General features: G+C 42.7%; 1 protein-coding gene across 1 annotated transcript in view; it reads left to right on the forward strand.

The window, feature by feature from the left end:
• The window catches only part of LOC132820312 (gamma-aminobutyric acid receptor subunit gamma-4-like), a 198,233-nt gene extending 195,495 nt beyond the window's left edge, over positions 1 to 2,738 (forward strand). The window contains exon 10 of the mRNA XM_060832337.1: positions 2,460 to 2,738. Within this exon, the coding sequence (XP_060688320.1) occupies positions 2,460 to 2,738 (279 nt within the window). The remainder of the gene's footprint in view (positions 1 to 2,459) is intronic.
• The last annotated feature ends 21,869 nt before the right edge of the window (positions 2,739 to 24,607 follow it).

Below are 24,607 nucleotides of genomic sequence, written 5' to 3' on the forward strand. Positions count from 1 at the left end.
AATTCACCTGACCTGCACAATGTTGGATTGTGGGAAGAAACCCACACAGACACGGGGAGAATGTGCAAACTGCGCACAGACGGTTGCCCGAGACTGGAATCAAACCTGGGTCCCTGGCACTGTGAGGCAGCACTGCTAACACTGAGCCTATGGTATACTTGTATTTATTAGCCAAGACTTTGATTTTAAAAACAAGGAAATAATGCTGGAATTATATAAAATGTTGGTCAAGCGATTGCTAGAGAACTGTATGCAGTTCTGGAATTCACAATGTATGAAGCATGTGACTCCTGGAGATTTTCCAGGATGTGGCTGGGGCTAGAGAATTCAGGTGTGGAGAGAGATTGGATAGACTGGGGTCATTTTCTTCCGAGCAGAGGAGATTATGAGGGAACATGATTGAGATATGTAATAAAATTATGAGAGCCAGAGAAAGGAATAAACATTTCTCCTTGGTGGAGAGATTCAATGAGCAGCAATATAGATTAGGGCAGGAGGTTTAGGGGAGGTCTGAGGAAAAATATTTTCATTCAGAGGGTAATGGGAATCTGGAGCTTGTAACCTGTAAAGGTGGTAAAGACATAACTTTTATGAAGTATTTAGATGCACACTTGCAATGCCATGGCATACAAAGCTATTATCTAAATGCTCGGGATTAGAATAGTTTAGGATGTTGTTTATTACCTGCACAGATGTGATAGGCTGAAGGACCTTTCCTGTGCATTGTAGATCTCTATGATTCTATCACTGCAAACAAGCTTCAGAGGCCCAATTCATCACTACCTTTGTCATTTTTCACCTCTATTGACAGAAAATCCTTTGTTTCAGAAGATCAACCTTTAACAGTTCTTAATTTCGAAGTGTTTCCTAGTACAATATCTGCACTGAAAAATGGACGATCCCTTACTAAGCTCAGGTAATAGAAGCAGTTGTTCATGGTCCAGCTAGAAACACAAGGAGGACATTAATCTGAACATACAATTGAATCATGGGCCTTATTACTATGCTTAGTCAAGCTGAGGCTTTATATCAGACCTTTGTGTCTATATACAATGGCTCAATCACTGTCAAAATATTGAACTCCTACCCTTTGTGGCACTAGACTGGAGATAAGCTCCTGATTGTGAGAGAGGTGTGTTGGGGAATTAACAATTCAAGGGAGGGGAGGGGATTGTGATTGCTGTTGAGTTGCAAGGTGAGGTTGTAGGGAGAGAAGGGAGAGGGATTGTAAGTGCTGTTGAGTTTGAGGTTAAGGGTGTAGGGAGGTAGGTAAACAGTCCTAATGGTTCCATTTTCACAAACATAACCCTTTTATTGCTGCTGGATTTTGCTGCATTCAGAGCCACATAACTGCAGCAAAGAGTTCACCAACAGGCCTTAGGCCTGACTCTTGCATATACAAGGGGACTTTAGAGAATCTTCAGAAATGGATCCAGCAACTTTGACAATATAAATACTGCTGCAAGCTGGAGCGAGAGCATTCCATTGGTCAATTAGTGATTGATCCCACAATTAACACAGCTCAAAAATAGCAAATTCAGTCACTGGAATAGTTGCTTGTTTTCATGCATTTATCAGGCATGGCAAGGTAATTAAAGAGTCAGGACAGATAAAACTTTGGATATTTGACACTCTATAACTGACATTCCCTACAGTGTGGGCGGCACGGTGGCACAGTGGTCAGCACTGCTGTCTCACAGCACCTGAGACCCGGGTTCAATTCCCGACTCAGGCGACTGACTATGTGGAGTTTGCACGTTCTCCCCATGTCTGCGTGGGTTTCCTCCGGGTGCTCAGGTTTCCTCCCAGAGTCCAAAAATGTGCGGGTCAGGTGAATTGGCCATGCTAAATTGCCCATAGTGTTAGGTCAGGGTTAAATGTCATCCTTGAACCAAAGTGACATTAATTCTGTAGAATTAATTGTGTTGATGAGAGAAGGATGGCGAGTTGCCCATTGAATGTTGGGGGGAATGGGGTTGCAAGTGGTGTATCACTGATGAGTAAAAAAAAGGGGTAATCATAGTTGATGCAGCACTGATCAAGGCAGCACAGGGTTAACCAACGACTGTCAGCATAGGGTTAATCAGGGTCTGTCAGCAGGAGGTGAATCAGGAGTTAATTTGGACTGTCAGTACAAGGTTAGTCAGGACCTGCATCACGGGGTTAATCAATGCAGGCAGTAGGGGGTTAATCAGGGACAGACAGCATGGAGCTAATCAGGGTCAGGCATCACAAGGCTAATCAGGGACCGTCTGCATAGGGTTAATCAGGGTCAAGTAGTAGGGGTTAATCAGGGACCGTCTGCATAGGGTTAATCAGGGTCAAGTAGTAGGGGTTAATCAGGGACCGTCTGCATAGGGTTAATCAGGGTCAGGCCATATTGGGTAGCCTGCCCTTGACTCCACACTCTCTGCCCTCTCCCCAAGTCGATGAACTTTCTGATTTTGTTCCTTCTGTAGGAAGCCAGTGCTCCAGGTGCAGAACCCTGCTTCACCACCATCACTATGAACAACCTGGCACAGTGGCAGGAGCCAGAGGGGGAGTTGCCTGACGACTGTCTAGAGGGTAAGGATTGCCGCTCATTCTTCTGCTGTATCGAGGATTGCCAGACTGGCACGTGGCGCCGGGGCCGCATCCGCATCCACATCTCCAGGCTGGATGCCTACTCCCGGGTCTTCTTCCCCACAGCCTTTCTACTCTTCAATCTCATTTACTGGATCTCATACCTCTACCTGTGACTCATTCATTTGCTGTAAATGAATCCAACAATAAAGAATCTTCCCCTGAAGGTTTGACTCCAGTGTTTTATTACAGTTCCTCCCTCAGAGAGTTGGGGAAGTGAATGAAGGAGAGGAGAATAAATTAATAGGCTGTTAGCATAGGTGAAGGCCAATAGAATGTAGTCCAGTATGGACACAAGCATTCACCAGTTGGGCTGAATAGCATATTTCTGTTCTGTATGTTTTCTGGAATTAGAATTAGAATTAAGTTTTATTGTCACATGTACTCAAGGGGAAGAGGAGTACAGCGAAAAGTGCACAACCTCACCATTCCCAGCACCATCCTTAGTACAAAGGTACCTAAGTACAAAATCTCAGGTACACAAACAGAAAATTAAGAAACAAGTTAAAAAGTTCAACATTGCAGTCCTCCTTTAGTGTAAAGTAGAAATATAAAGAAATAAAGTAAACTGTTAAAAATTACAGTCCTTTTTAAGCCATGGGGCTGCAGATGCTCAATGTTCTTTCCTGGCCCCCAATGCCTCATCTTCACTATGGATATCCAGTCCCAATAAACGTCCATCCACCATGGTGAAGGCCTCCAAGTCCTCCATTTCTTCCTCTCTCGCCGGACCCAACCAGTAAACCTCCACCAACACAGTCATTTGATTAGTGGAACTGGTCCTCACCCTCAACAACTTCTCCTTCGAATCCTCCCACTTACTTCAGACCAAAGAGGTAGGCATGGGTGCCCGCATGGGTCCCAACTATACCTGCCTCTTCGGAAGATATGTGGAACAGTCCATTCTTCCACAGTTACACTGGCACCATCCCCCACCCTTTCCTCTGCTGCACTGATGATTATATTGGCACCATTTTGTGCTCCCACAAGGAGATTGAATAGTTCATCAACTTCGCTAACACTGTTCACCTGGACCATCTTGGACACCTCCCTCCCCTTCCTAGACCTCTCCATCTCCATCTCTGGTGACCGACCCAACACAGACATCGATTTCAAACCCATTGAATCCCATGGCTACCTGGACTGCACCTCTTCCCACTCCCCCTCTTGTGATCCCTTAATCTCAATTCCTCTGCTTCTGCTGTATCTGTTCTCAGGAGGAGCAATTCCATTCCAGGACATCCCAGATGGCCTTCTATTTCAAGGACCACAATTTCCCATTGTGATCAACAATGCCTCCCACCCTCCCACCCCCACGCATCTCCTCCACTTCCCACACCTCTGCCCTTGAATCCCACCCCTCCAACCGCAACAAGGATAGTACTCCCTGGTCCTCACCTTGCATCCCATCGGATACAATGAATCATCCTCTGTCATTTCACCCCCTACAGTCAGACCCCCACCAGAAATATATTTCCTTCTCCATCCCTATCTGTGATTTGAAGAGACCATTCCCTCCATGACTCTCTCGTTAGGTTCACATCCCTCACCAAACCACCTTCCACACTCAGCACCCCCCTCCCCCCACCTCATCCCAGATCCTACCCTCCAACTCGCCACTGCCTTCTTGAACTGTCCTAGCTGTCCATCTTCCTTCCCACCTATCCATCCCACTCTCCATCGATCACAGTCATCTCCCACTGAATCTACATATCACCTTCCCAGCTACCTTTCCCCCACTCCACCCTCCTATTTATCTCTCAGCCCCCTTTCCACACCCCCGCCCCCCCACTCCCCACATTCCTGAAATAGGGCTATACCTAAGACATCGACTCTCCTTTTCCTCGGATGACCTGCTGTGTTTTTCCAGCCCCACAATTCTTGACCATAATCCCAAATTAAATCAGTCCCACCTGCCTGCACTTGGCCCATATCCCAAATGTGTCTTATTCAGGTATGCCTTTTAAATGTTGTAAGTGTACCTGTACACAACCACTTCCTCTGGAATTTCATTCCATAGACGAAGCATACTCTGTGTAAAAAATCGTCCTCGTGTCTTTTTTTTAATCTTTCTCCTCTCATCTTTAAAATATGCCCCCTAGTCTTGAAATCCCTTACCCTAAGTGAAAGAAGCTGTCATTCACCTTCATGATTTTAAAAGATCACCTTTCAACCTCGTACACACCAGTGCATCTCCTTATAAAACAAACCCTCCATTCCTGGGAATACCCTGGTAACTTACTTCTGAATCCTCTCCAGCTTAATAATATCCTTCCTATAATAGGGCACAGTTTTTGAGGCATTTCTTTTTTCTCTGTTAGCAGGTTGTGAGTCTTTGAAGTTGCCTTTCTCCAATGATGGTGGAATATTTTTAAGGCAATGGTGAATGGATTCTTCATGAAAAAGGGGGTGAAAGGTTCCTGGCCGGGGAGGCGGGGGGTGGGGGCGGCGGTAGGTGGGAATGTGGATTTGAGGTTACAGTCTGATCAGCCGTGTTCTTATGGAATGGCAAAGCAGCCTCGAGCAGTTGAATAGTGTAATCCTGCTCCAGTGTCTGGAGTCTGCATTGAGGAATAGCTCAAGATCCGGACTATAGCCCCAAGAAGTAACAGCATCCAGACTGGAGTCTTCAGAATAACATAATATGGAATGGAGTGTGGAATAGGAGAAAGCCAGGGTGGAGAATGAGGAACAAGGCAACACACCATGAGTGCTGGGATTTTTGAATATGAATCCTGCGATGTCTCTGATTAACTGGTTACCTGACTTACCCAGCTCTGACTAAGTCTCATTAACTCCATGTGGACTTTCAGACATTAACGCTGTACCTGATTATCCCAGAATTTCAATATGTAGAATCAGTATGGTTAGAGATTGAATTGAATTGAATTTATTATCACATGTACCAAGGCACAGTGAAAAGCTTGGTACATGTGATAATACAAGCAGATCACAGAGTTAAGTAGCATAGATAAGTAACTAATAGGTAAACAGCGGCAAAAATAAATGCTGTTAAGTTTAAAGAGTGTAGAATGATTGTAAGAAATAGGAAACTTAAATGTGCACGCAGGAAGTCGCATGGAGCCAACTATATCCAGCGCCATTTTGCATAGAGGTGTCAATTACGGATGTGGCATATCAATCTTCGAATAATAACAACCAAGCAGGACATGGTATGCAGGAAGATCTATTAAGGGTTAATACGGAAGACATTGCAATTATCAAGGACAATTATAAGCTGTAAACAAATTGGCTGAATCAGATTGGCAAAGGCAGCTTGCAAGATTTAGGAGGTGTCTATATACAATTTATTCAAGCAAATTACATTCTAGAGTCAACCAGAAAGCAGGCTTGGTAAAGTGTACAGGACCAGGACTAATCAGTAAAGGAAATTCCAGTTGACAGTAACCATAACAAGGGGACAACACACATAACCTCCCTCATTTGTCCTTGAGTGGGCCAACTAATTTTCTAGTTACAATTTGTGGGAGACTGAGTTCAAGACTCGCATTTTAAACTTAAATAACAACAATTACAAACAGTATGACGTCAAATTGGATGAACGGGAAATTCAGTGTTACATCAGCAGAAATAAAAATGCCAGATATTTTATGAGATATTTCATAACACTTAGCAAAGAAAGAATTGGAAAGGAAAGACTCAAGGAGGAGGGTGCATCATCCTTGACTAACTAAGCAAGTTTAAGGCTACATCCATTTGAAAAAAATAGCACACATTTCTGTGAAGATTACTGGGAGGTCAGAAATTGAACAAAATTTTAAAATGAGCAAAGAGAGACTAAAAAAACAACCAAAGAGAGAGGGAGTAGGGTATGAAAGAAAGCTAGCTAGACAAATAAAAATGGAAGGTAGAATTTCAGTAATTAATTTTTAACACGTGATTACATTCAGGGTCAGTGCTGTAGATAATACACGAGGGAATTAACAATCAAAAATAAAAAAACAATGGAAGCATTGAACTAAATTTTATACCTGTCTTCCCTGTAGAAGACACAAGAAATATTCCATACATTGTTGTAAATAGAGAGATGAAAAGGAAAGTTGACCAAGTAAAGGATACTGAGAGCATGGATGGTGTGGTGGCACGGTGGTTAGCACTGCTGCCTCACAATGCCAGTGACCTGGGTTCAATTCCCACCTCAGGCAACTGTCTGTGTGGAGTTTGCACATTCTCCCCGTGTCTGCGTGGGTTTCCTCCCACAGTCCAACCATGTGCAGGATAGGTGAAGTGAAGGGGTAAATGTAGGGAATGGGTCTGGGTGGGTTGCTCTTCAGAGGGTCGGTGTGGACTTATTGGGCCTGTTTCCACACTGTAAGTAATCTAATAATAAAAAAACATTGTTAGAACTAAACCTGAAGGTGCCTGAGCCTTGAACAAAGAAAATTACAGTACAGGAACAGGCTCTTCGGCCCTCCAAGCCAGTGCTGATCCATATCCTCTATCTAAACCTGTCACTTATTTTCTAAGGATCTGCATCCCCTTGTTCTCTGCCCATTCAGGTGCTTGCCCAGATACATCTTAAATTGCGCTGTCGTGCCCACCACTACCACCTCCACTGGCAATGTGTTCCAGGCACCCACGACCCTCTGTGTAAAGAACTTTCCATGTGTATTTCCCTTAAACTTTTCCCTTCTCACCTTGAACTCATGTACCCTACTATTTGAGTCCCCCACTTTGGGAAAATGCTTCTTGCAATCCACCCTGTCTATACCTCTCATGATTTTATGGACCTCAATCTGGTCCACCTTCAAGCTTCATCCTTCAAATGAAAATAATCCTATCCTATTCAACCTCTCTTCATAACTAGCACCCTCCATACTAGGCAACATCTTGATGAACCTCCTCTGCACCCTCTCTAAAGCATCCACATCCTTTTGGTAATGTGGTGACCAGAACTGTACGCAGTATTCCAAATGTGGCCAAACCAAAATCCTATACAACTGTTACATGACCTGCCAACTCTTGTACTCAATATCTTGTCCAATGAAGGAAAGCATGCCGTATGCCTTCTTGACCACTCTATCAACCTGCATTGCCACCTTCAGGGTACAAATGGACCTGAACTCCCAGATCTCTCTATGCAACAATCTTCCCCAGGAGTTTTCCTTTTACAATTCACTCTTGAATTGGATCTTCCAAAATGTTTCATCTCACATTTGCTCAGGTTGAACTCCATCTGTTATTTCTCCACCCAACTCTCCAACCTAACTATATTCTGCTGCATTCTCTGACAGTCCCTTTCACTATCTGCTACTCCATCAATCTTAGTATCCTAAGATATTAGATTAGATTAGATTACTTACAGTGTGGAAACAGGCCCTTCGGCCCAACAAGTCCACACTGACCCGCCGAAGCGCAACCCACCCATACCCCTACATATACCCCTTACCTAACACTACGGGCAATTTAGCATGGCCAATTCACCTGACCCGCACATCTTTGGACTGTGGGAGGAAACCGGAGCACCCGGAGGAAACCCACGCAGACATGGCGAGAACGTGCAAACTCCACACAGTCAGTCACCTGAGGCGGGAATTGAACCCAGGTCCCTGGCGCTGTGAGGCAGCAGTGCTAACCACTGTGCCACCGTGCCACCACCGTGTCATCTGCAAAATTGCTAATCCGACCAACTATACCCTCCTCCAGGCCATTTATGTATATCACAAACAGCAATGGTCCCAGCACGGATCCCTGTGGAACACCAGTGGTCACAGGTCTCCATTTTAAGAAACTCCCTTCCATTACTACTCTCTGTCTCCTGCTGCCCAGCTAGTTCTCTACCCATCCAGCTGGTACACCCTAGACACCATGCAACTTCACTTTCTCCATCAGCCTATTATGGGGAACTCTATCAAATGCCTTACTGAAGTCCAAGTATATGACATCTTCCCTCATCAATCAACTTTGTCACTTCCTCAAAGAATTCTATTAAGTTGGTAAGACATCACCTTCCCATGTTGCCTATCACTGATAAGCTAATTTTCCTTCCAAATAGGAATAGGTCCTATCCCTCAGTATCTTTTCCAGCAGCTTCCACTGATGTCAGGCTCACCAGTTTATAGTTACCTGGATTATCCCTGCTACCCTTCTCAAACAATGAGACAGCACTAGTAATTCTCCAGTCCTCTGTGACCTCACCTGCTGCAACGATATCTGTTAAGGCACCATCTATTTCCTCTCTCACTTCCCTCAGTAACCTGGGATAGATCCCATCCAGACCTGGGGACTTGTCCACTTTAGTGTCTTTTAGAGTACCAAACACTTCCTCCCTCATTATGCTGACTTGACTGAGAATAAAAATTAACCATAACATCCATCATGTCCCTTTCCTCCATTAATAGCGGCACAAAGTACTCACTAAGAATCTCACCCATTTTCTCTGACTCCACGCTTAACTTTCACCCTATGTCCTTGAGTGGGCCAATCCTTTCCCTAGTTACCCTCTTGCTCCTTATATATGAATAAAAGGCTTTAGGAATTTCCTGAACCCTATTTACAAAAAACATTTCATGACCCTTTTTAACCCTCTTAATTTCAGATTGGTCCTACATTCCTGATATTCTTCCAAAGTTTCGTCTGTCTTCAGTCACCTGGACTTTATGTGTGCTTCGTTCTTCCTCTTAGCTCATCTCCCAATTTCACGTGTCATTCCATGGTTCCCTAATCTTGCCATTTCTATCCCTCATTTTCATAGGGACATGTCTGTCCTGCACTGTCATCAAACTTTCTTTAAAAGCCTCCCAGATATCAAATATAGATTTCCCCTCAAACAGCTGATCCCAATCTACAATCACCAGCTCCTGCCGAATTTTGCTATAGTTGGCCTTCCCCCAATTTAGCACTCTTCCTTTAGGACCACTCTCATCTTTGTCCATGAGTATTCCAAAACTGCCGGAATTGTGATCACTATTCCTAAAGTAATCCCCTATTGAAACTTCAACTATCTTGCTGGGATCATTCCCCAACACCAGGTCCAGTAAGGCCCCTTCCTGAGTTAGACTATTTACATACTGCTCTAGAAAACCCTTCTCGATGCCCCTTACAAATTCTGCTCCATCTAGACCTCTAACACACAGTGAATCCTAGTCAACGTTGGGAAAATTAAAATCTCCTGTCACCATCACTCTGTTGCTCTGACAGCTTTCTATAATCTGTATATGTATTTGTACCTCTATCTCACATACACTGTTGGGAGGCCTGTCGTACAATTTTAATATAGTTAAAACTGGGTGGCTCAGTGGTTAGCACAGTGCCAGGGACCCATGTTCGATTCCAGCCTCAGGCAACTGTCTGTGTGGAGGTTGCACATTCTCCCCGTGTCTGTGTGGGTTTCCTCCCAGTGCTCCGGTTTCCTCCCACAGTCCAAAGACGTGCAGGTCAGGTGAATTGGTCATGCTAAACTGCCCGTAGAGTTAGATACATTAGTTAGGGGGGGTGTGTCTGGATGGGTTACTCTTCAGAGGGTTGGTGTAGACTAGTTAGGCTGAAGGGGCTGTTTCCACACTGTAGGGAATCTAATCTACTGCATCGTTCCTATTTCTGAGCTGTATCCATATTGCCTCACAGCTCGAGTCCTTCATAGTGCCCTCCTTCAGCACGTGTAAAAAATGAGGTCTGCAGATGCTGGAGATCACAGCTGCAAATGTGTTGCTGGTCAAAGCACAGCAGGTTAGGCAGCATCTCAGGAATAGAGAATTCGACGTTTCGAGCATAAGCCCTTCATCCTGATGAAGGGCTTATGCTCGAAACGTCGAATTCTCTATTCCTGAGATGCCTCCTTCAGCACAGCTGTGATATCCTCTCTGACCAGTAATGTAACTCCTCCACCCCTTTTATCTCCCCCCTCTCCTGATGGCATACATTTCAATTATTGTGGCATGTGGGCATCATGAATGTTTAGGTCAGCCTATTTGAGAAAGGATGTAAAAGCATTTAAAGAACATCAAAGAAACCTCAGAGAAGGATTTGGAAGCTAGACAACTTGGGGAAATAAATCGTGATATCTTGAAAAGTGTCCATATTACAGAGGAGGTGGTGCTGGGTGCCTTAAAATGCATAAAGGTGAATAAACCTGCAGTACCTGATTTGGTGCATTCCAGAACTCTATGGAAATTTAGGGAAGTGATTGCTGGCCCCATCTGTACAATCAATAGCCACAGGTGAGATGCCGGAAGACTGGTGGGTGACTAATATGGTGCTGTTATTTAAGAAAGGTGGTAAGAAAAAGCCGGAAACTATAGTCTGGTGAAGCTGATACTAGTGGTGGTAATTTGGTGGAAGAGATTCTGAGGGATAGGACTTACACGTATTTGGAAAGGCAAGGATGGATTAGGGACAGTCAACATGGCCTTGTGCATGAGAAATCCTGTCTCACAAACTTGATTGAGTTTTTTGAACAAGTAATAAAGAGGATTGATGAAGGCAGAATGATGGACATCTGTATGGACTTTACTAAGGTGTTTGACAAGATGCCACATGGTAGATCAGTTAGCAAGATTAGATCACATGGAATTCAGGGAGAACTAGCCATTTGGATACAAAATTGACTCGAAGGTAGGAGACAGAGGGTAGTGGTCGAGGGTTATTTTTTGGAATGGAGACCTGTGACCAGCGTGTGCCTCAAAGATCTATGCTGGGTCTATGGTGTTTTGTCATTTATATAAATGATTTAGATGTGAATCTATGTGGAATGTTTGTAAGTTTTCAGGTAACACCAAAATTTGTGGTGTAGTGAAAAAGATTACCTCAGAGTACAATAAGACCTTGGTCAGATAGACCTTTGGGCTGGGGAGTGGCAGATGAAGTTTAATTTAGGTACATTTGAGATGTTGCATTTTACTAAGGCAAATCAGGTTATAACTTAAACACTCAATAGTGGGGTCCTGGGGCATGTTACCAAACAAAGAAGCCATCCAGACCTGGGGACTTGTCCATCTTAATGTCTTTTAGAATACCCACACTTCCTCATTCCTTATGCCAACTTGACTGAGAATAATTAAACTCTAACCTTAACATCCATCATGTCCCTCTCCTCCATTAATATTGACACAAAGTACTCATTAAGTACAGATTCATAGTTCCTTGAAAATTGAGTCACAGGTTGACAGGGTAATGAAGAAGGCTTTTGCTATGTTTGCTTTTATTGGTCAGTACATCGAGTATGGGAGTTAGGATGTCATGTTATGGCTGTGCAGGACATTGGTTAGGCAAGTTTTGGAATACTGCCTTCAGTTCTGGTCGCCTGCAGTAGGAAGGATGTTGGGAAACTTGAAAGGATGCAGAAAAGGTTGACAAGGATGTTGCCAGGGTTGGATGTGTTTGAGCTGTAGGGAGAAGGTGAATCGGCTGGGATTATTTTCTGGGGAGGGTCAGAGACTGAGGGGTGACCTTATGATTTACAAAATCAGGGATAGGGTAAATAGATAAGGTCTTTTTTTCAGGGTGGGGGAGTGCAAAGCCATAGATTGAAAGTGAGAGGGCAAAGATTTAAAACGAACCTAAGAAGCAAAGTTTTCACCCAGAGTGTGTTGTGTGTGTGGAATGAGCTGTCAGAGGAAGCAGTTGAAGCTGGTACAAGGAAAACATTTAAAAGCATCCTAGATGAGTCCATAAATGGGAAGGGTTTAGAGGGATATGGGCCAAATGCTGGCAAATGGGATTAGGATATTTGAGCGGCAAGAATGTATCGAACTTAAGAGTCTGTTTCCTTCTGAGGAAGGGTTGCCAGGCCCTTAATATTAATTCCGATTTCTCTTCACACATGCTGCTAGATCAGCTGAGCTTTTCCAGCAATTTCTGTTTTTGCTGTCTGTTTCCAGGTTGTGCGACTCAATGAATCTATGACTCTCGGGTGAATTTTACTGGTAGCTGAGATAGGAGGACCATTTTATGATGACTGGTTAAAAAGGGTGGTTAAGTATCCAGAGGTTAGAAATATAAGAGGTAACCTTATTGACAGATATAAAATCCTGAGCCGATTTGGCACTACCTTCATCAACATGTTTTGTCACATCCTCAAAGAATTCAATAAGGTTATGAGGCATGACCTGCCCATCACTGCTGCCTGCTTGTAATCAAACCATGCTTTTCCAAATCATCATAAATCCTGTCTCTCAGAATCCTCTTCAATAGTTTGCCCACCACCAACATAAGACTGACTGGTCTGTAATTCCCAGGATTATTCCTATTCCCTTTCTTGAACAAGGGAGTAACATTTGCCACCCTCCAATCATCTGGTACTACCTCTGTGGACAGTGAGGACGTGAAGATCATCGCCAAAAGCGCAAGCAATCTCTTCCCCCGTTTCGCATTGTAATCTTATGTATATCTCGTTGGGTATTATCAATGAATTGTTAATCTGGAGACCTAGGTAATATTCTGGGGACCAAGGTTCGAATCCAGCCATGGCAGATGGTGGAATTTGAATTCAATGAAAATCTAGAATTAAAATTCTAATGATGACCATTGTTGATTGTCATAAAAACATATTTGATTTACTAATGTTCTTTAGAGAAGGAAACTACCATCCTTCCCAATCTGTACTATGTATAACTCCAAAGCAACAGCAATGTGGTTGACTTTTAACTCTCTTCTGGGATAGGCAATAAATTCTAGCTGAGTGACCAACGCCCTCACCTCATGAGTGATTAAAATAAACATTGTATTAGCCCAGACACCTATGTGCCTGAACAATACAGGTATTTATACATATGCTTAGTTAGAATAAATGGCTGTTAGCTTCTTCAATAATAAAATATCTACACAAAACTTCTTCTGCAACACGATGCTCAAGATAAGCTCACACCGTGGTAGCAGTGGTGGATAACTCCAAAATCTTGGGAGCAAATATTTGAAAAACTAATTGAATATTAACAAGACAACAACTTGGATAGCAGAAAATTCAGGAAGAGGAATTGTTTCCCACCACCATCTGTCATTTTCTTTTAGTTTAGACAGCTTTACGCACCTGTGGATAATTCATTAAATAAGAGCATGAATGATCAAGTAAATGCAGCTAATTTCTTTTGATTGGAATGTGAATTCTCTCAAGATAAAATGAATTTCTGATTGACTTAATTGCAAAAAAGGCTGACAAGGCTAATGCATCTCAGTTGTAAAAGTTGGATGGCTTTACTACTAATCATAGAAACACGGAATCATATAAGTAACAATCTTTCAAAAATACAGTTTCAAACTCTTTGCTATTAGAAGGAGTCATTTTAATTTACGCTGATTGTATATCAGTGACCTGTGACCAAAGTTGGTACAATGCAATATTTTTCAGGCAAAATCTTGAATAGCAGAAACCTCAATGTGGATTGGACATCCACTGACATTTTTATTGAATTGCAACTTTGCAACCTATTTACACAGTTCTAACTTAAGATAGATTTTCCCTAAGAAGAGAGCTCCAAACACTTTGCTTGCAGTTAACAAAGAACAGATCTGCAGAATTAACACATCTGGTCTTAACATAGAATATCACAAACATCCAGAAAAGGAAGATGCCTGAGGACCAGCTTAAGGTAAGCATTTACTTCAGAAATAACAGATTCCAAATTATGCCACGCAAGTAATCATCCTAACAATCTGTTGATAAGTTTGTTTGGACGGTTCTGTAAAAGGGCACGAGCATGTGCTTTTCAAAGAGGAACTCTCAGAGAGCCCCATTATCATGTCACTGCCCAATTAAAATCTTGAAGAAGAATGTTTTGAGCAAGAAACACAGCCATATCATTATATTAAACTTCAAAGGTTTATGCAAGGTCATTTTGCTAGATTAATATAAGCATTAGAAGCTCAGATCACATAAAAAGAAAGATCATTCTTACAGAGAAATTTAAAATGTTCATGACCTTCCGAAATAGGAACCCGTGTTGATACCAAATTGTTGCAACTGCTAAACAGTTTTCAGTAATGGATGAAAATTACAAACTAATCTGTAAAGCTGAACCATTTTCCATCACCCATGTAAGAGTAATAAAACGTGGGAGAGTGAAAGGTCAACAAGTATCCAAAGTAATAAATGAATAACTGTGAGTGTTCCAAAGTCTCTTCCTCAGATCAGAAATGGAAGTACAGAGGGAGAGGTGAAAATCAAAGGCTAATGTGTATCCTTTGGAATAAAGTGAGTCACATTTGTTCAGAACATTGAAACTAATGGCATTTATTGAGTTTATAAGAATGAGACTGGAAAGGGAATTCAAAAGGATCATTCATAACGGTACCTACAGCTAAGAAACTGGAGGTAACCACTGCTGTGAGTCAGGAAAGGTCAATAATGTGGACATGACATGTAAAGAAAATTTGTCTAAAATTATGATTAGCTCTTGCTCTTCAAAATGTGCAGCCAAGCCTATAACAAAAATAAGTGATGCAAGTGTTACTCAAATTCCCCTCCTGGAGTGTTCCTCCAGAATGTTAATTGATGATTAAAGTGTTAGCAGCTGAGTTAGGAGGAAGGTATACCCCAGTTCCATTGTGTAAGTTCCTATTGGAGTATGACTTGTTGTCTGGACTAGTGGTAATTGGTGAGGTTAAGAAATTACCTGTGGATAGAGTTGATTTACTTCTGGGAAATGAGTTAGCAGGAGTGAAAGCTATTGTTTTGCCTAACATCATGGAAAGTCCAGTTGTAGTTAAAGTTGGCACAAAGAGCTCACACTGATACTGAGGCTAAAAGAGTTCAGCAGTGCTATATTCTAAAAATGGAATTCTGATGAGGAAGTAGAGACATTCCCAAATACCCTGGGATGGAGAATGGATAGCTGTTCATCAAATTATGGTACCACCCAGATATCACAAGAAGACATTGTGAGTGGCACATGACATTTCTAGAGTAGGCTGTATAGGAATTCGGAAAATGCAGGCATCGATGATTTTTTTTATATATGGCCAGGATTTCATAAAGACATAGTTCAATTCTGTAAAGCATGCCTTTCTTGTTCGATGGTTGGAAGATCCCAACATGTAATCAGACCAACACATTTGATACGTGTACCAGTTTTCCAAAACAAATCTGTCTAGTGTTAATGGATTGTGTAGGACCATTACTAGAAATGAAGGCGGGACATCAGTGTATCCTTACATTTATGGAAATAGCAACCTGATTCCCAGACATTTATTTCCTTGACAGATGAATACATTTTGAGTAGTAATTGTGAAGCCTGTTTTTTTTTCTCATTATGGATTACCAATTGAGGTACAATCTCAACAGCACTCTTATTTGAAATCCAAAGTTTAGCAGGATATCAGCACAAGTTTTGATCTAAAATAATTGCAGTCAACCATATATCATTTATAAAAACAGGGAGCTTTGGAGATATGCCATTAATCTCTCAAAAACATGATGAAGACACACTGTCATGGATGCCTACAGGTGTAGAACACAGCACTAGATTTCTTTCTGTTTATTGCCAGAGATTCCCCACATGAATCTATTGAGTTTCAGTCCATTTGAAATTTATGGTAATGAGATTAGAAATCTATTAAAATTGATTAAAGAAAAGTTCTTCACACAAAATGACAAATAATCAATGTTGAATTATGTGTCCATGAAACTGAAAAGATTCAGAGCAACATGCAAAGTTGTACAAGGGTATTTAAAATTCTCATGGCCAACAATAAAAGAGGGCACAGAATGTTCATACTCGGATCATTCAACAACCAGAAGATTTCAAGTGGCAGATGGTATGGATGCCTTTGCAAGGTGAACCTCTGAAAATGAAATTCAGTAATCCATACAAACAAGTTAGAATGGTTAGTAAAGTGACTTAGCTGACAGATCATAGAAAGAAAATCAGTTATATCACATAATTCACTGTCACAGAAGGCTGTGGAGGCCAGATCATTGAGTATATTTGAGACGGAGATAGTTAGGTTCTTGATTGACAAGGGGATCAAGGGTTACAGGGAGAAAGCAGGAGATTGAGATTGAGAAACCTATCAGCAATGATTAAATGTACTCGATGAGCTGAATGGCTTAATTTCTGCCCCAATGTCGTATTGTCTTATGTTCTCATAAACACGTTGAAACAATATCATTGCAGGGAAGAGGATAAGGAGGAGCGAGTGTTTAGGCTGAGAAGAGTAATAGAGGATGTCAGAGACAACAAGAGTCAGGTAGAAGGATTGTAAACAGTTCTCAAAGGAAACCTCCTGTAATTTGACTGGCTAATACAGGAATACTGAGACAGTTAGACAATGTATTCCCATATTTAGGGGAGAGGCAAAAGAAGGAGCGTGTTTCACGCAAAGGGTGGTACCTGTATGGAATGAGCTGCCAGAGGAAGTGACGGAGACTGATACAATTGCAACATTTAAGAGGCATTTGGATGGGTATATGAATAGGAAGGGTTTGAAGGGATATGGGCTGGGTGCTGGCAGGTGGGATTAGATTGGCTTGGGATATCTGGTTGGCATGGACGAGTTGGACTGAAGGGTCGGTTTCCATCCTGTACATCTCTATGACTCTATGATTCTATAAGTATAAAGTCATGTATAGAGGTACACCTGGATGCACTACATCATTCAGGCATGATATGGCTGTAGGAAAATCAGCATTGATAAAATAATATCTTATTGTTCAAGCCCAGAGAAGGTAAGTCAGGTGGAAACAGAGATTTGATATGTGCTTGAAAACCACTTGATAAACCTCCTGTAGTAAACTTCCTGTGGATCCCTTCCAATGCCAGTGCATGTCTCCTTAAATACAAGGCACAAAACTGCTCACAATATTTCAAATGCAGTCTGAGCAGAGCTTTCCACAGCCTCAATAGTCCACCTCTGCTCTTGTATTATAGCCCTCTTGATATGAATACTAACATTGCACGAGCCTTCCTAACTGCCAACTGATCCTGCATTTCAAGCTCAAGACAATCCTGAACCAGGGCTCTCATGTCCCTTTGTGCTTCAGATTTCCAAAATCTTTCCTTCATTTAGAAAATAGTCTATCCCTCTATTCTTCCTACTAAGTTCATAACCATACACTTTCACAGATTATATTCGATCTGGCACTTCTTTGCACACTCTCCTAGCCTGTCCAAGTCCTTCTGTGGCTTCCCTGCTTCCCCGATACTATCTGACCCTCCAAGTATTGTTGTGTCATTTGCAAACTTAGCAACAATGCCCTCAGTTCTTTTCTCCCAGGTCACTAACATAGAACATGAATAATTGTGATCCCAACATGATCCCAGACAGAACTTCACTATTCAACATCTGCCATCCTGAAAAAGACACTTTATTCCCAATTTCTGTCTTCTGCCAGTCAGGCAATCCTCAATCGATACAGTACCTCATCCCTAAACACCTCGGGCTCTTATTTTATTTAGCAGCCTCCTGTGTGACATCTTGTCAAAGGCCTTCTGGAAATCTAAATAGATCATATCCACTGATAACTTACTTTTACCTCCTCAAATGGTTTGAACAGATTTGTCAAGCATGACCAGCTTTGATTAACCCATGTTGACTCAGCTCTATTTTACCTTGCACTTCCAAGTACTCCACAATCTCATCCTTAAAAATAGTCTCTAAAATACAACCAATGACTAGGATTAGGTTAACTGGCTTATATTTTTTTGTCTTCTGTCTCCCTCTCTTCACAACCATTAGACATTTTCCAGATCTCTGGGACCCTCCTTGACTCTTGAAAGTGTTTCCTGAATGATCACCACCAATGCCTCTACAATCTCCTAAGGTATCATCTTCAGAACTCTGGGAAATGGTCAATCTGATCTGGGTGATTTATCCACATTTTCACTTGCAGCTTCCCCAGCACCTTCTCCTCAGTGATGCCCACAGACTCCCTTGAAGCTCTGGTCTGCAGTTGGTGTCTTCCACTGTGAAAACAGATGCAAAGTATCTGTTCCGTTCCTCTGCCATTGCTTTGTTCCCTATTACTGCCTCTGCAGTGGTCCAATTTCTACACTTAGAGTCAGAGAGTTATAGAGATGTACAGCATGGAAACAGACCCTTCAGTCCAACCCGTCCATGCCAATCAGATATCCCAACCCAATCTAGTCCCACTGCCAGCACCCGGCCCAAATCCCTCTAAACCCTTCTTATTCATGTACCCATACAAATGCCTTTTAGATATTGTAATTGTACCAGCCTCCACCACTTCCTCTGGCAGCTCATTCCATACCCGTACCACCCTCTGTGGGAAAACGTCGCTCCATCTCTTTTATATCTTTCCCCTCTCACCCTAAGCCTATGCCCTCTACTTCTGGACTCTCTGACCCCAGGGAAAAGACTTTGCCTATTTACTCTATCCATGCCCCTCGTAATTTTGTAAACCTCTATAAGGTCACCCCTCAGCCTCCAAAGCTCCAGGGAAAACAGCCCCCGCCTGTTCAGTCTCTCCCTATAGCTCAAATCCTCCAACCCTGGCAACATCCTTGTAAATCTTTTCTGAACCCTTTCAAGTTTCACAACATCTTTCCGATAGGAAGGAGACCAGAACTGCATGCAATATTCCAACAGTGGCCTAACCAATGTCATGCACAGCTGCAACTTGACCTCCCAACCCCTGTACTCAATATTCTGACCAATAAAGGAAAGCTATGGCCTTCCCTTCTTCCATTTCAAAAAAACTCTTGCCGACTTCTTTAATATTTTTAGCTGGCTCACCATCATATTTCATCTTCTGCCCCTTACTTTTTTTTAGTTATCATCTGTTGGATTTTAAAGACATCCCAATCCTCTGGCTTCTCTCTAATCTTCGCCACTTTGTATGCTCTATCTTTTGCTTTCATGCTGTCCCTTGACTTCTTTTGTCAGCTATAGTTGCTACATCACTCTTTTAGTATGTTCCTTCTTCCTTTGGATAAGTTTCTGCTGTACTTCCTGAATTACCCCCCAAAAATCTGCCATTGCTGCTCCACCATCTTCCCTGCTAGACTTCCCTTCTCTTCCCTGTGATGGGGGTGTCCAGAGTTAGAAGGTATAAATTTAGGATGAGAGGGAAAGATAAAAAAGAGACCTAAGTGGCAACTCTTTCATGCAGAAGGTGGTACATGTATGGAATGAGCTGCCAGAGGAAGTGGTGGAGGCTGGTACAATTGCAACGTTTAAAAGGTATTTGGATGGGTATTCGCTGCTTGTTGGATGCTGCCTGAACTGCTGTGCTTTTCCAGCACCACTGATCAAGAATCTGGTTTCCAGCATCTGCAGTCATTGTTTTTACCATATGAATAGGAAGGATTTGGAGGGATATGGGCCGGGTGCTGGCAGGTGGGACTAGATTGGGTTGGGATATCTGGTCGGCATGGACGGGTTAGACTGAAGGATCTACTTCCGTGCTGTACATCTCTCTGACTCTATGACTCTATGATCAACTCTGGCCAGCTCCTCCCTCATGTCTTTTTAGTTTCCTTTACTCAATTGTAATGTCATTAATCAGATTCCAGCTATTTCGTCTCAAACTACAGGATGAATTCTATCATATTATGGTCACTGCCTCCAAAGAGTTCCTTCACTTTTAACTCCCTAGTCGAGATAGTTACATCACACATCACCAAATCCAGAACTGACTGTTCCTTAGAGGGCTCGACCACAAGCTGTTCCAATAAAACTATCTCACAGACTTTCCATGAATTAGTTTTCTTGAGTTCTGCTACCAACCTGATTTTTCCAGTCCACCTACATATTGAAGTGCCCCATGATTATTGTTATAGCATCTTTACTGCAGAGTAATAGAGTCATAGAGATGTTCAGTTTGGAAACAGACCCTTCAGTCCAAATCGTCCATGCCAACCAAATATCTTAAACTAATTTATTCCCATTTCCCAGCACTTGGCTCATATCCCTCTAAATATTTCCTATTCATATATCCACCAGATGCCTTTTAAATGCTGCAATTGTACCAGCCTCCACCACTTCCTCTGGCAGTTCATTTGATACACATACTGTTTGAAAATGTTGCCCCTTGGGTCTCTTTCATATTTTTCCCCTCTCACCCTAAACCTAAGTCTTCTAGTCTGGACTCCCCCACCCCAGGGAAAAGACTTTGTCTATTTATCCTATCCATGCTCCTCATGATTTTGTAAACCTCTATAAGATCACCCCTCAGCCTCCGACGCTCCAGGGAAAACAGCCCCAGACTATTCAACCTCTCCCTATCACTCAAATCCTCCCACTCTGGCAACATGCTTGTAAATCTTTTCTGAACCCTTTCATGTTTCACACCTGAGAGTTTGCACATTCTCCCCATATCTGCGTGGGTTTCCTCTGGGTGCTCTGGCTTCCTCCCACAGTCCAGGTTAGGTGAATTGGCATGTTAAATTGCTAGTCGTGCTAGGCGCAGGGATACATGTAGGGGAATGGGTCTGGGTGGTTTGCTCTTCGGAGGGTCGGTGTGGACTTGGTGGGCTGAAGGACCTGTTTCCACACTGTAGGGAACCTAATCTATTCTAATCTAAAACATCGTCCTGACAGGAAGGAGACCAGAATTGCATGCAATATTCCAAAAGTGGCCTAACCAATGTCCTGTACAGCTGCAACATACCTCCCAACTCCTCTACTTGATACTCTGATCAATAAAGGAAAGTATACCAAATGCCTTCTTCACTATCCTATCTACCCGCGACTCTACTTTCAAGGAGCTATGAACCTGCACTCCAAGTTCCCTTTGGTCAGCAACATTCGTTAGGACTTTATCATTCAGCGTATAAGTCCTGTAAAGATTTGTTTTCCCAAAATGCAGCACCTCACATTTATTTAAATTAAACTCCATCTGCCACCTCTCAGCCCATTGGCCCATCTGATCAAGATTCTATTGTAATCTAAGGTAACCTTCTTCGCTGTCCACTATACCTCCAAATTTAGTGTCATCTGCAAACTTACTAACTACACCTCCTATATTCACATTCAAATCATTTATATAAAAGATGAAAAGTAGAGGACCCAGCACCGATCCTTGTGTGGCACTCCACTGGTCACAGGCCTCCAGTCTGAAAAACAACCCTCCACCACCACCTTTGTCTTCTACCTTTGAGCCAGTTCTGTATCCAAATGGCTAGTTCTCCCTGTATTCCATGAGATCTAACCTTGCTAAAAGTCTTCCATGGGGAACCTTGTTGACCTCCTTACTGAAGTCCATATAGATCACATCTACCGCTCTGCCCTCATCAATCCTCTTTCATCAATCTTCTTCAGAAAACTCAATCAAGCTTGTGAGACATGATTTCCCATGCACAAAGCCATGCTAACTATCCCTAATCAGTCCTTGCCTTTCCAAATACATGTAAATCCTGTCCCTCAGGATTCCCTCCAACAACCTGCCCACCACTGATGTCAGGCTCACTGGTCTATAGTTCCCTGGCTTTTCTTTACCACCTTTCTTAAATAGTGGCACCACATTAGCCAACCTCCAGTATTCCAGCACTTCACCTGTGACTATAAATGATGCAAATATCTCAGTAAGAGGCCCAGCAATCACTCCTCTAGTTTCCCACAGAGTTCTAGGGTACACCTGATCAGGTCCTAGGGATTTATCCATTTTTATGTGTTTCACGACATCCAAACTCTCTTCCTCTGAAATATGGACTTTTTCCAAGAGATCACCATCTATTCCCCTACATTCTATATCTTCCATGTCCTTTTCCACAGTAAACATTAACGCAAAATACTCATTTAGTATCTCCCCTAACTCCCACAGCTCCACACAAAGGCTGCCTTGCTGATCTTTGAGGGGCCCTATTCTCTCCCTTCTTACCCTTTTGTTCTTAATGTATTTATAAAAACTCTTGGGATTATCCTTTACCCTATTTGCCAAAGTTATCTCATGTCCCCTTTTTGCCCTCCTGATTTCGTTCTTAAGTATACTCCTACTGTCTTTATGCTGTTCTAAGGATTCTCTCAATCTTTCCTGTCCATACCTGACATATGCTTCCTTCTTTTTCTTAAACAAACCTCAATTTCTCTAGTCTTTCCAGTATTTGTGGGCAGCACAGTGGCACAGTGGTTAGCACTACTGCCTCACAGCACCAGAGACCCGGGTTCAATTCCCGACTCAGGTGACTGACTGTGTGGAGTTTGCACATTCTCCCCGTGTCTGCATGGGTTTCCTCCGTGTGCTCCGGTTTCCTCCCACAGGTCAGGTGAATTGGCCATGCTTAATTGCCCGTAGTGTGGGGTAAATGTAGGGGAATGGGTGGGTTGCACTTCGGCGGGTCGGTGTGGACTTGTTGGGCCGAAGGGCCTGTTTCCACACTGTAAGTAATCTAATCTATTTCCTAAACCTACCAGCCTTTCCTTTCACCCGAACAGGAACATACTTTCTCTGGGCTCTTGTTATCTCATTTCTGAAGACTTCCCATTTTTCAGCCTTTCCTTTACCTGTGAACATCTGCCCCCAGTCAGCTTTTGAAAGTTCTTGCCTAATACCATCAAAATTGGTCTTCCTCCAATTTAGAACATCTATCTTTTTCTGTCACTATTTTAAAACTAATAGAATTATGGTCGCTGACTCCAAAGTGCTCCCCCACTGACACCAAAGTTTTGCACCTTCTCTAGTAGGTACATCCACATACTGAAGCAGAAAATTTTCTTGTACACACTTAACAAATTCCTCTCCATCTAAACCCTTAACACTACGGCAGTCTCAGTCTACGTTTGGAAAGTTAAAATCCCCTACCATAACCGCGCTATTATTCTTACAGATAACTGAGATCTCCTCTATCTCTTGATAGATCTTCTTCCTCACATAGATCCCATCAGGATCTATTCTCTTTGCAGTTCCTCATCTCGACCCTCACAGATTCTATGCCTTCTGACTCGACATATCACTTCTTCATATTCTCCTTCTCTGCCCTTCTGCCTGTCCTATCGATAGGGTGCATATCCTTGGGTATTTTATTTCCAGCTCTGACCTCCTTGCAATCACACTGATACCCACACCATCGTACCTATCAACTACCATCTAGATTACAAGCTCCGTTACCTTGTTTCATCACCTGCATGCATTTAAGTACAATGCCCTCAGTCCTGTGCTGACTGCCCTGTTTCTCATAGTTGACCCCTTATCTGCTGTGCTCCACGTTAGATTCCTGACCCTTTTATTCATTCTAAAAACTTTAATAACCTCTGCTGAGTCTGTGACGACACCCGCTCTCCGCACCCCCCCCCCCCCCACCCGCCCAACCCAGGTTAACTTTGTTCATAATTTTCCATGCAACGGAATTCCACACCCCTCTACACTATTTAGTTTCAAGCCCTATCCATAACCCTGGTTATATGATTTGCCAGAACTCAGTCGCATTGGATCAGCTCCCACCTTCCCTTGTACTGGTGCCCAGGTATCAGAACTGTTTCTCTCACACCAGTTTTTGAGCCACCGGTTTACCTCTCTAATATTGTTGATCCTGTGCTAATTTGCTTATTGCTCAACTGGTAATCTTGAAGTTACTACTGTTTTGTTTCTGCTTCTTAATTTAACTCCTAGCTACTCGTATTTCTCAGCAGAACGTCTTTCCTCTTTCTACACATATCGTTGGTATCCCTATGTATGGACCATTATAATTAGTTCTTTCTCCTTGCACTTGAAGTTTCTCTGCAGCCCAGATGAGACATCCTAAATCAGGCACCAGGCAGGAAACATAGCCTTCAGGATGTTTGATCTTGGCCACAGATAATAGTGTATATTCCCCTAACTACACTATCCCTGTTTACAATTACATTTCTCTTTTTCTCCACCTTCTTGAATGGCTCCCTTTACCACAGTGCTATGGTCAGTTTGCTCATTTTCCCTCCAGTCCCACTCTCATCTGCACAGGGAGCAAGAATCCCAAAGCTGTTAGATAAGCTCAGACATGAGACTCCTTCAGTACTGCCTCCTGGATCCCTCTACTTGCCTGTTGGGAGTCACACTCTTCTATCCCTGTCCATTAACCAAATTTGAGGTAGTCAATCTAAGGGGTATGATTGCTTTCTGAAACACAGCATCCAGGTAACTCTCCCCCTCCCTGAT

This window comes from Hemiscyllium ocellatum, chromosome 11 (genome assembly GCF_020745735.1).
Source record: "Hemiscyllium ocellatum isolate sHemOce1 chromosome 11, sHemOce1.pat.X.cur, whole genome shotgun sequence".
NCBI classification, from domain to species: Eukaryota; Metazoa; Chordata; class Chondrichthyes; order Orectolobiformes; family Hemiscylliidae; genus Hemiscyllium; species Hemiscyllium ocellatum.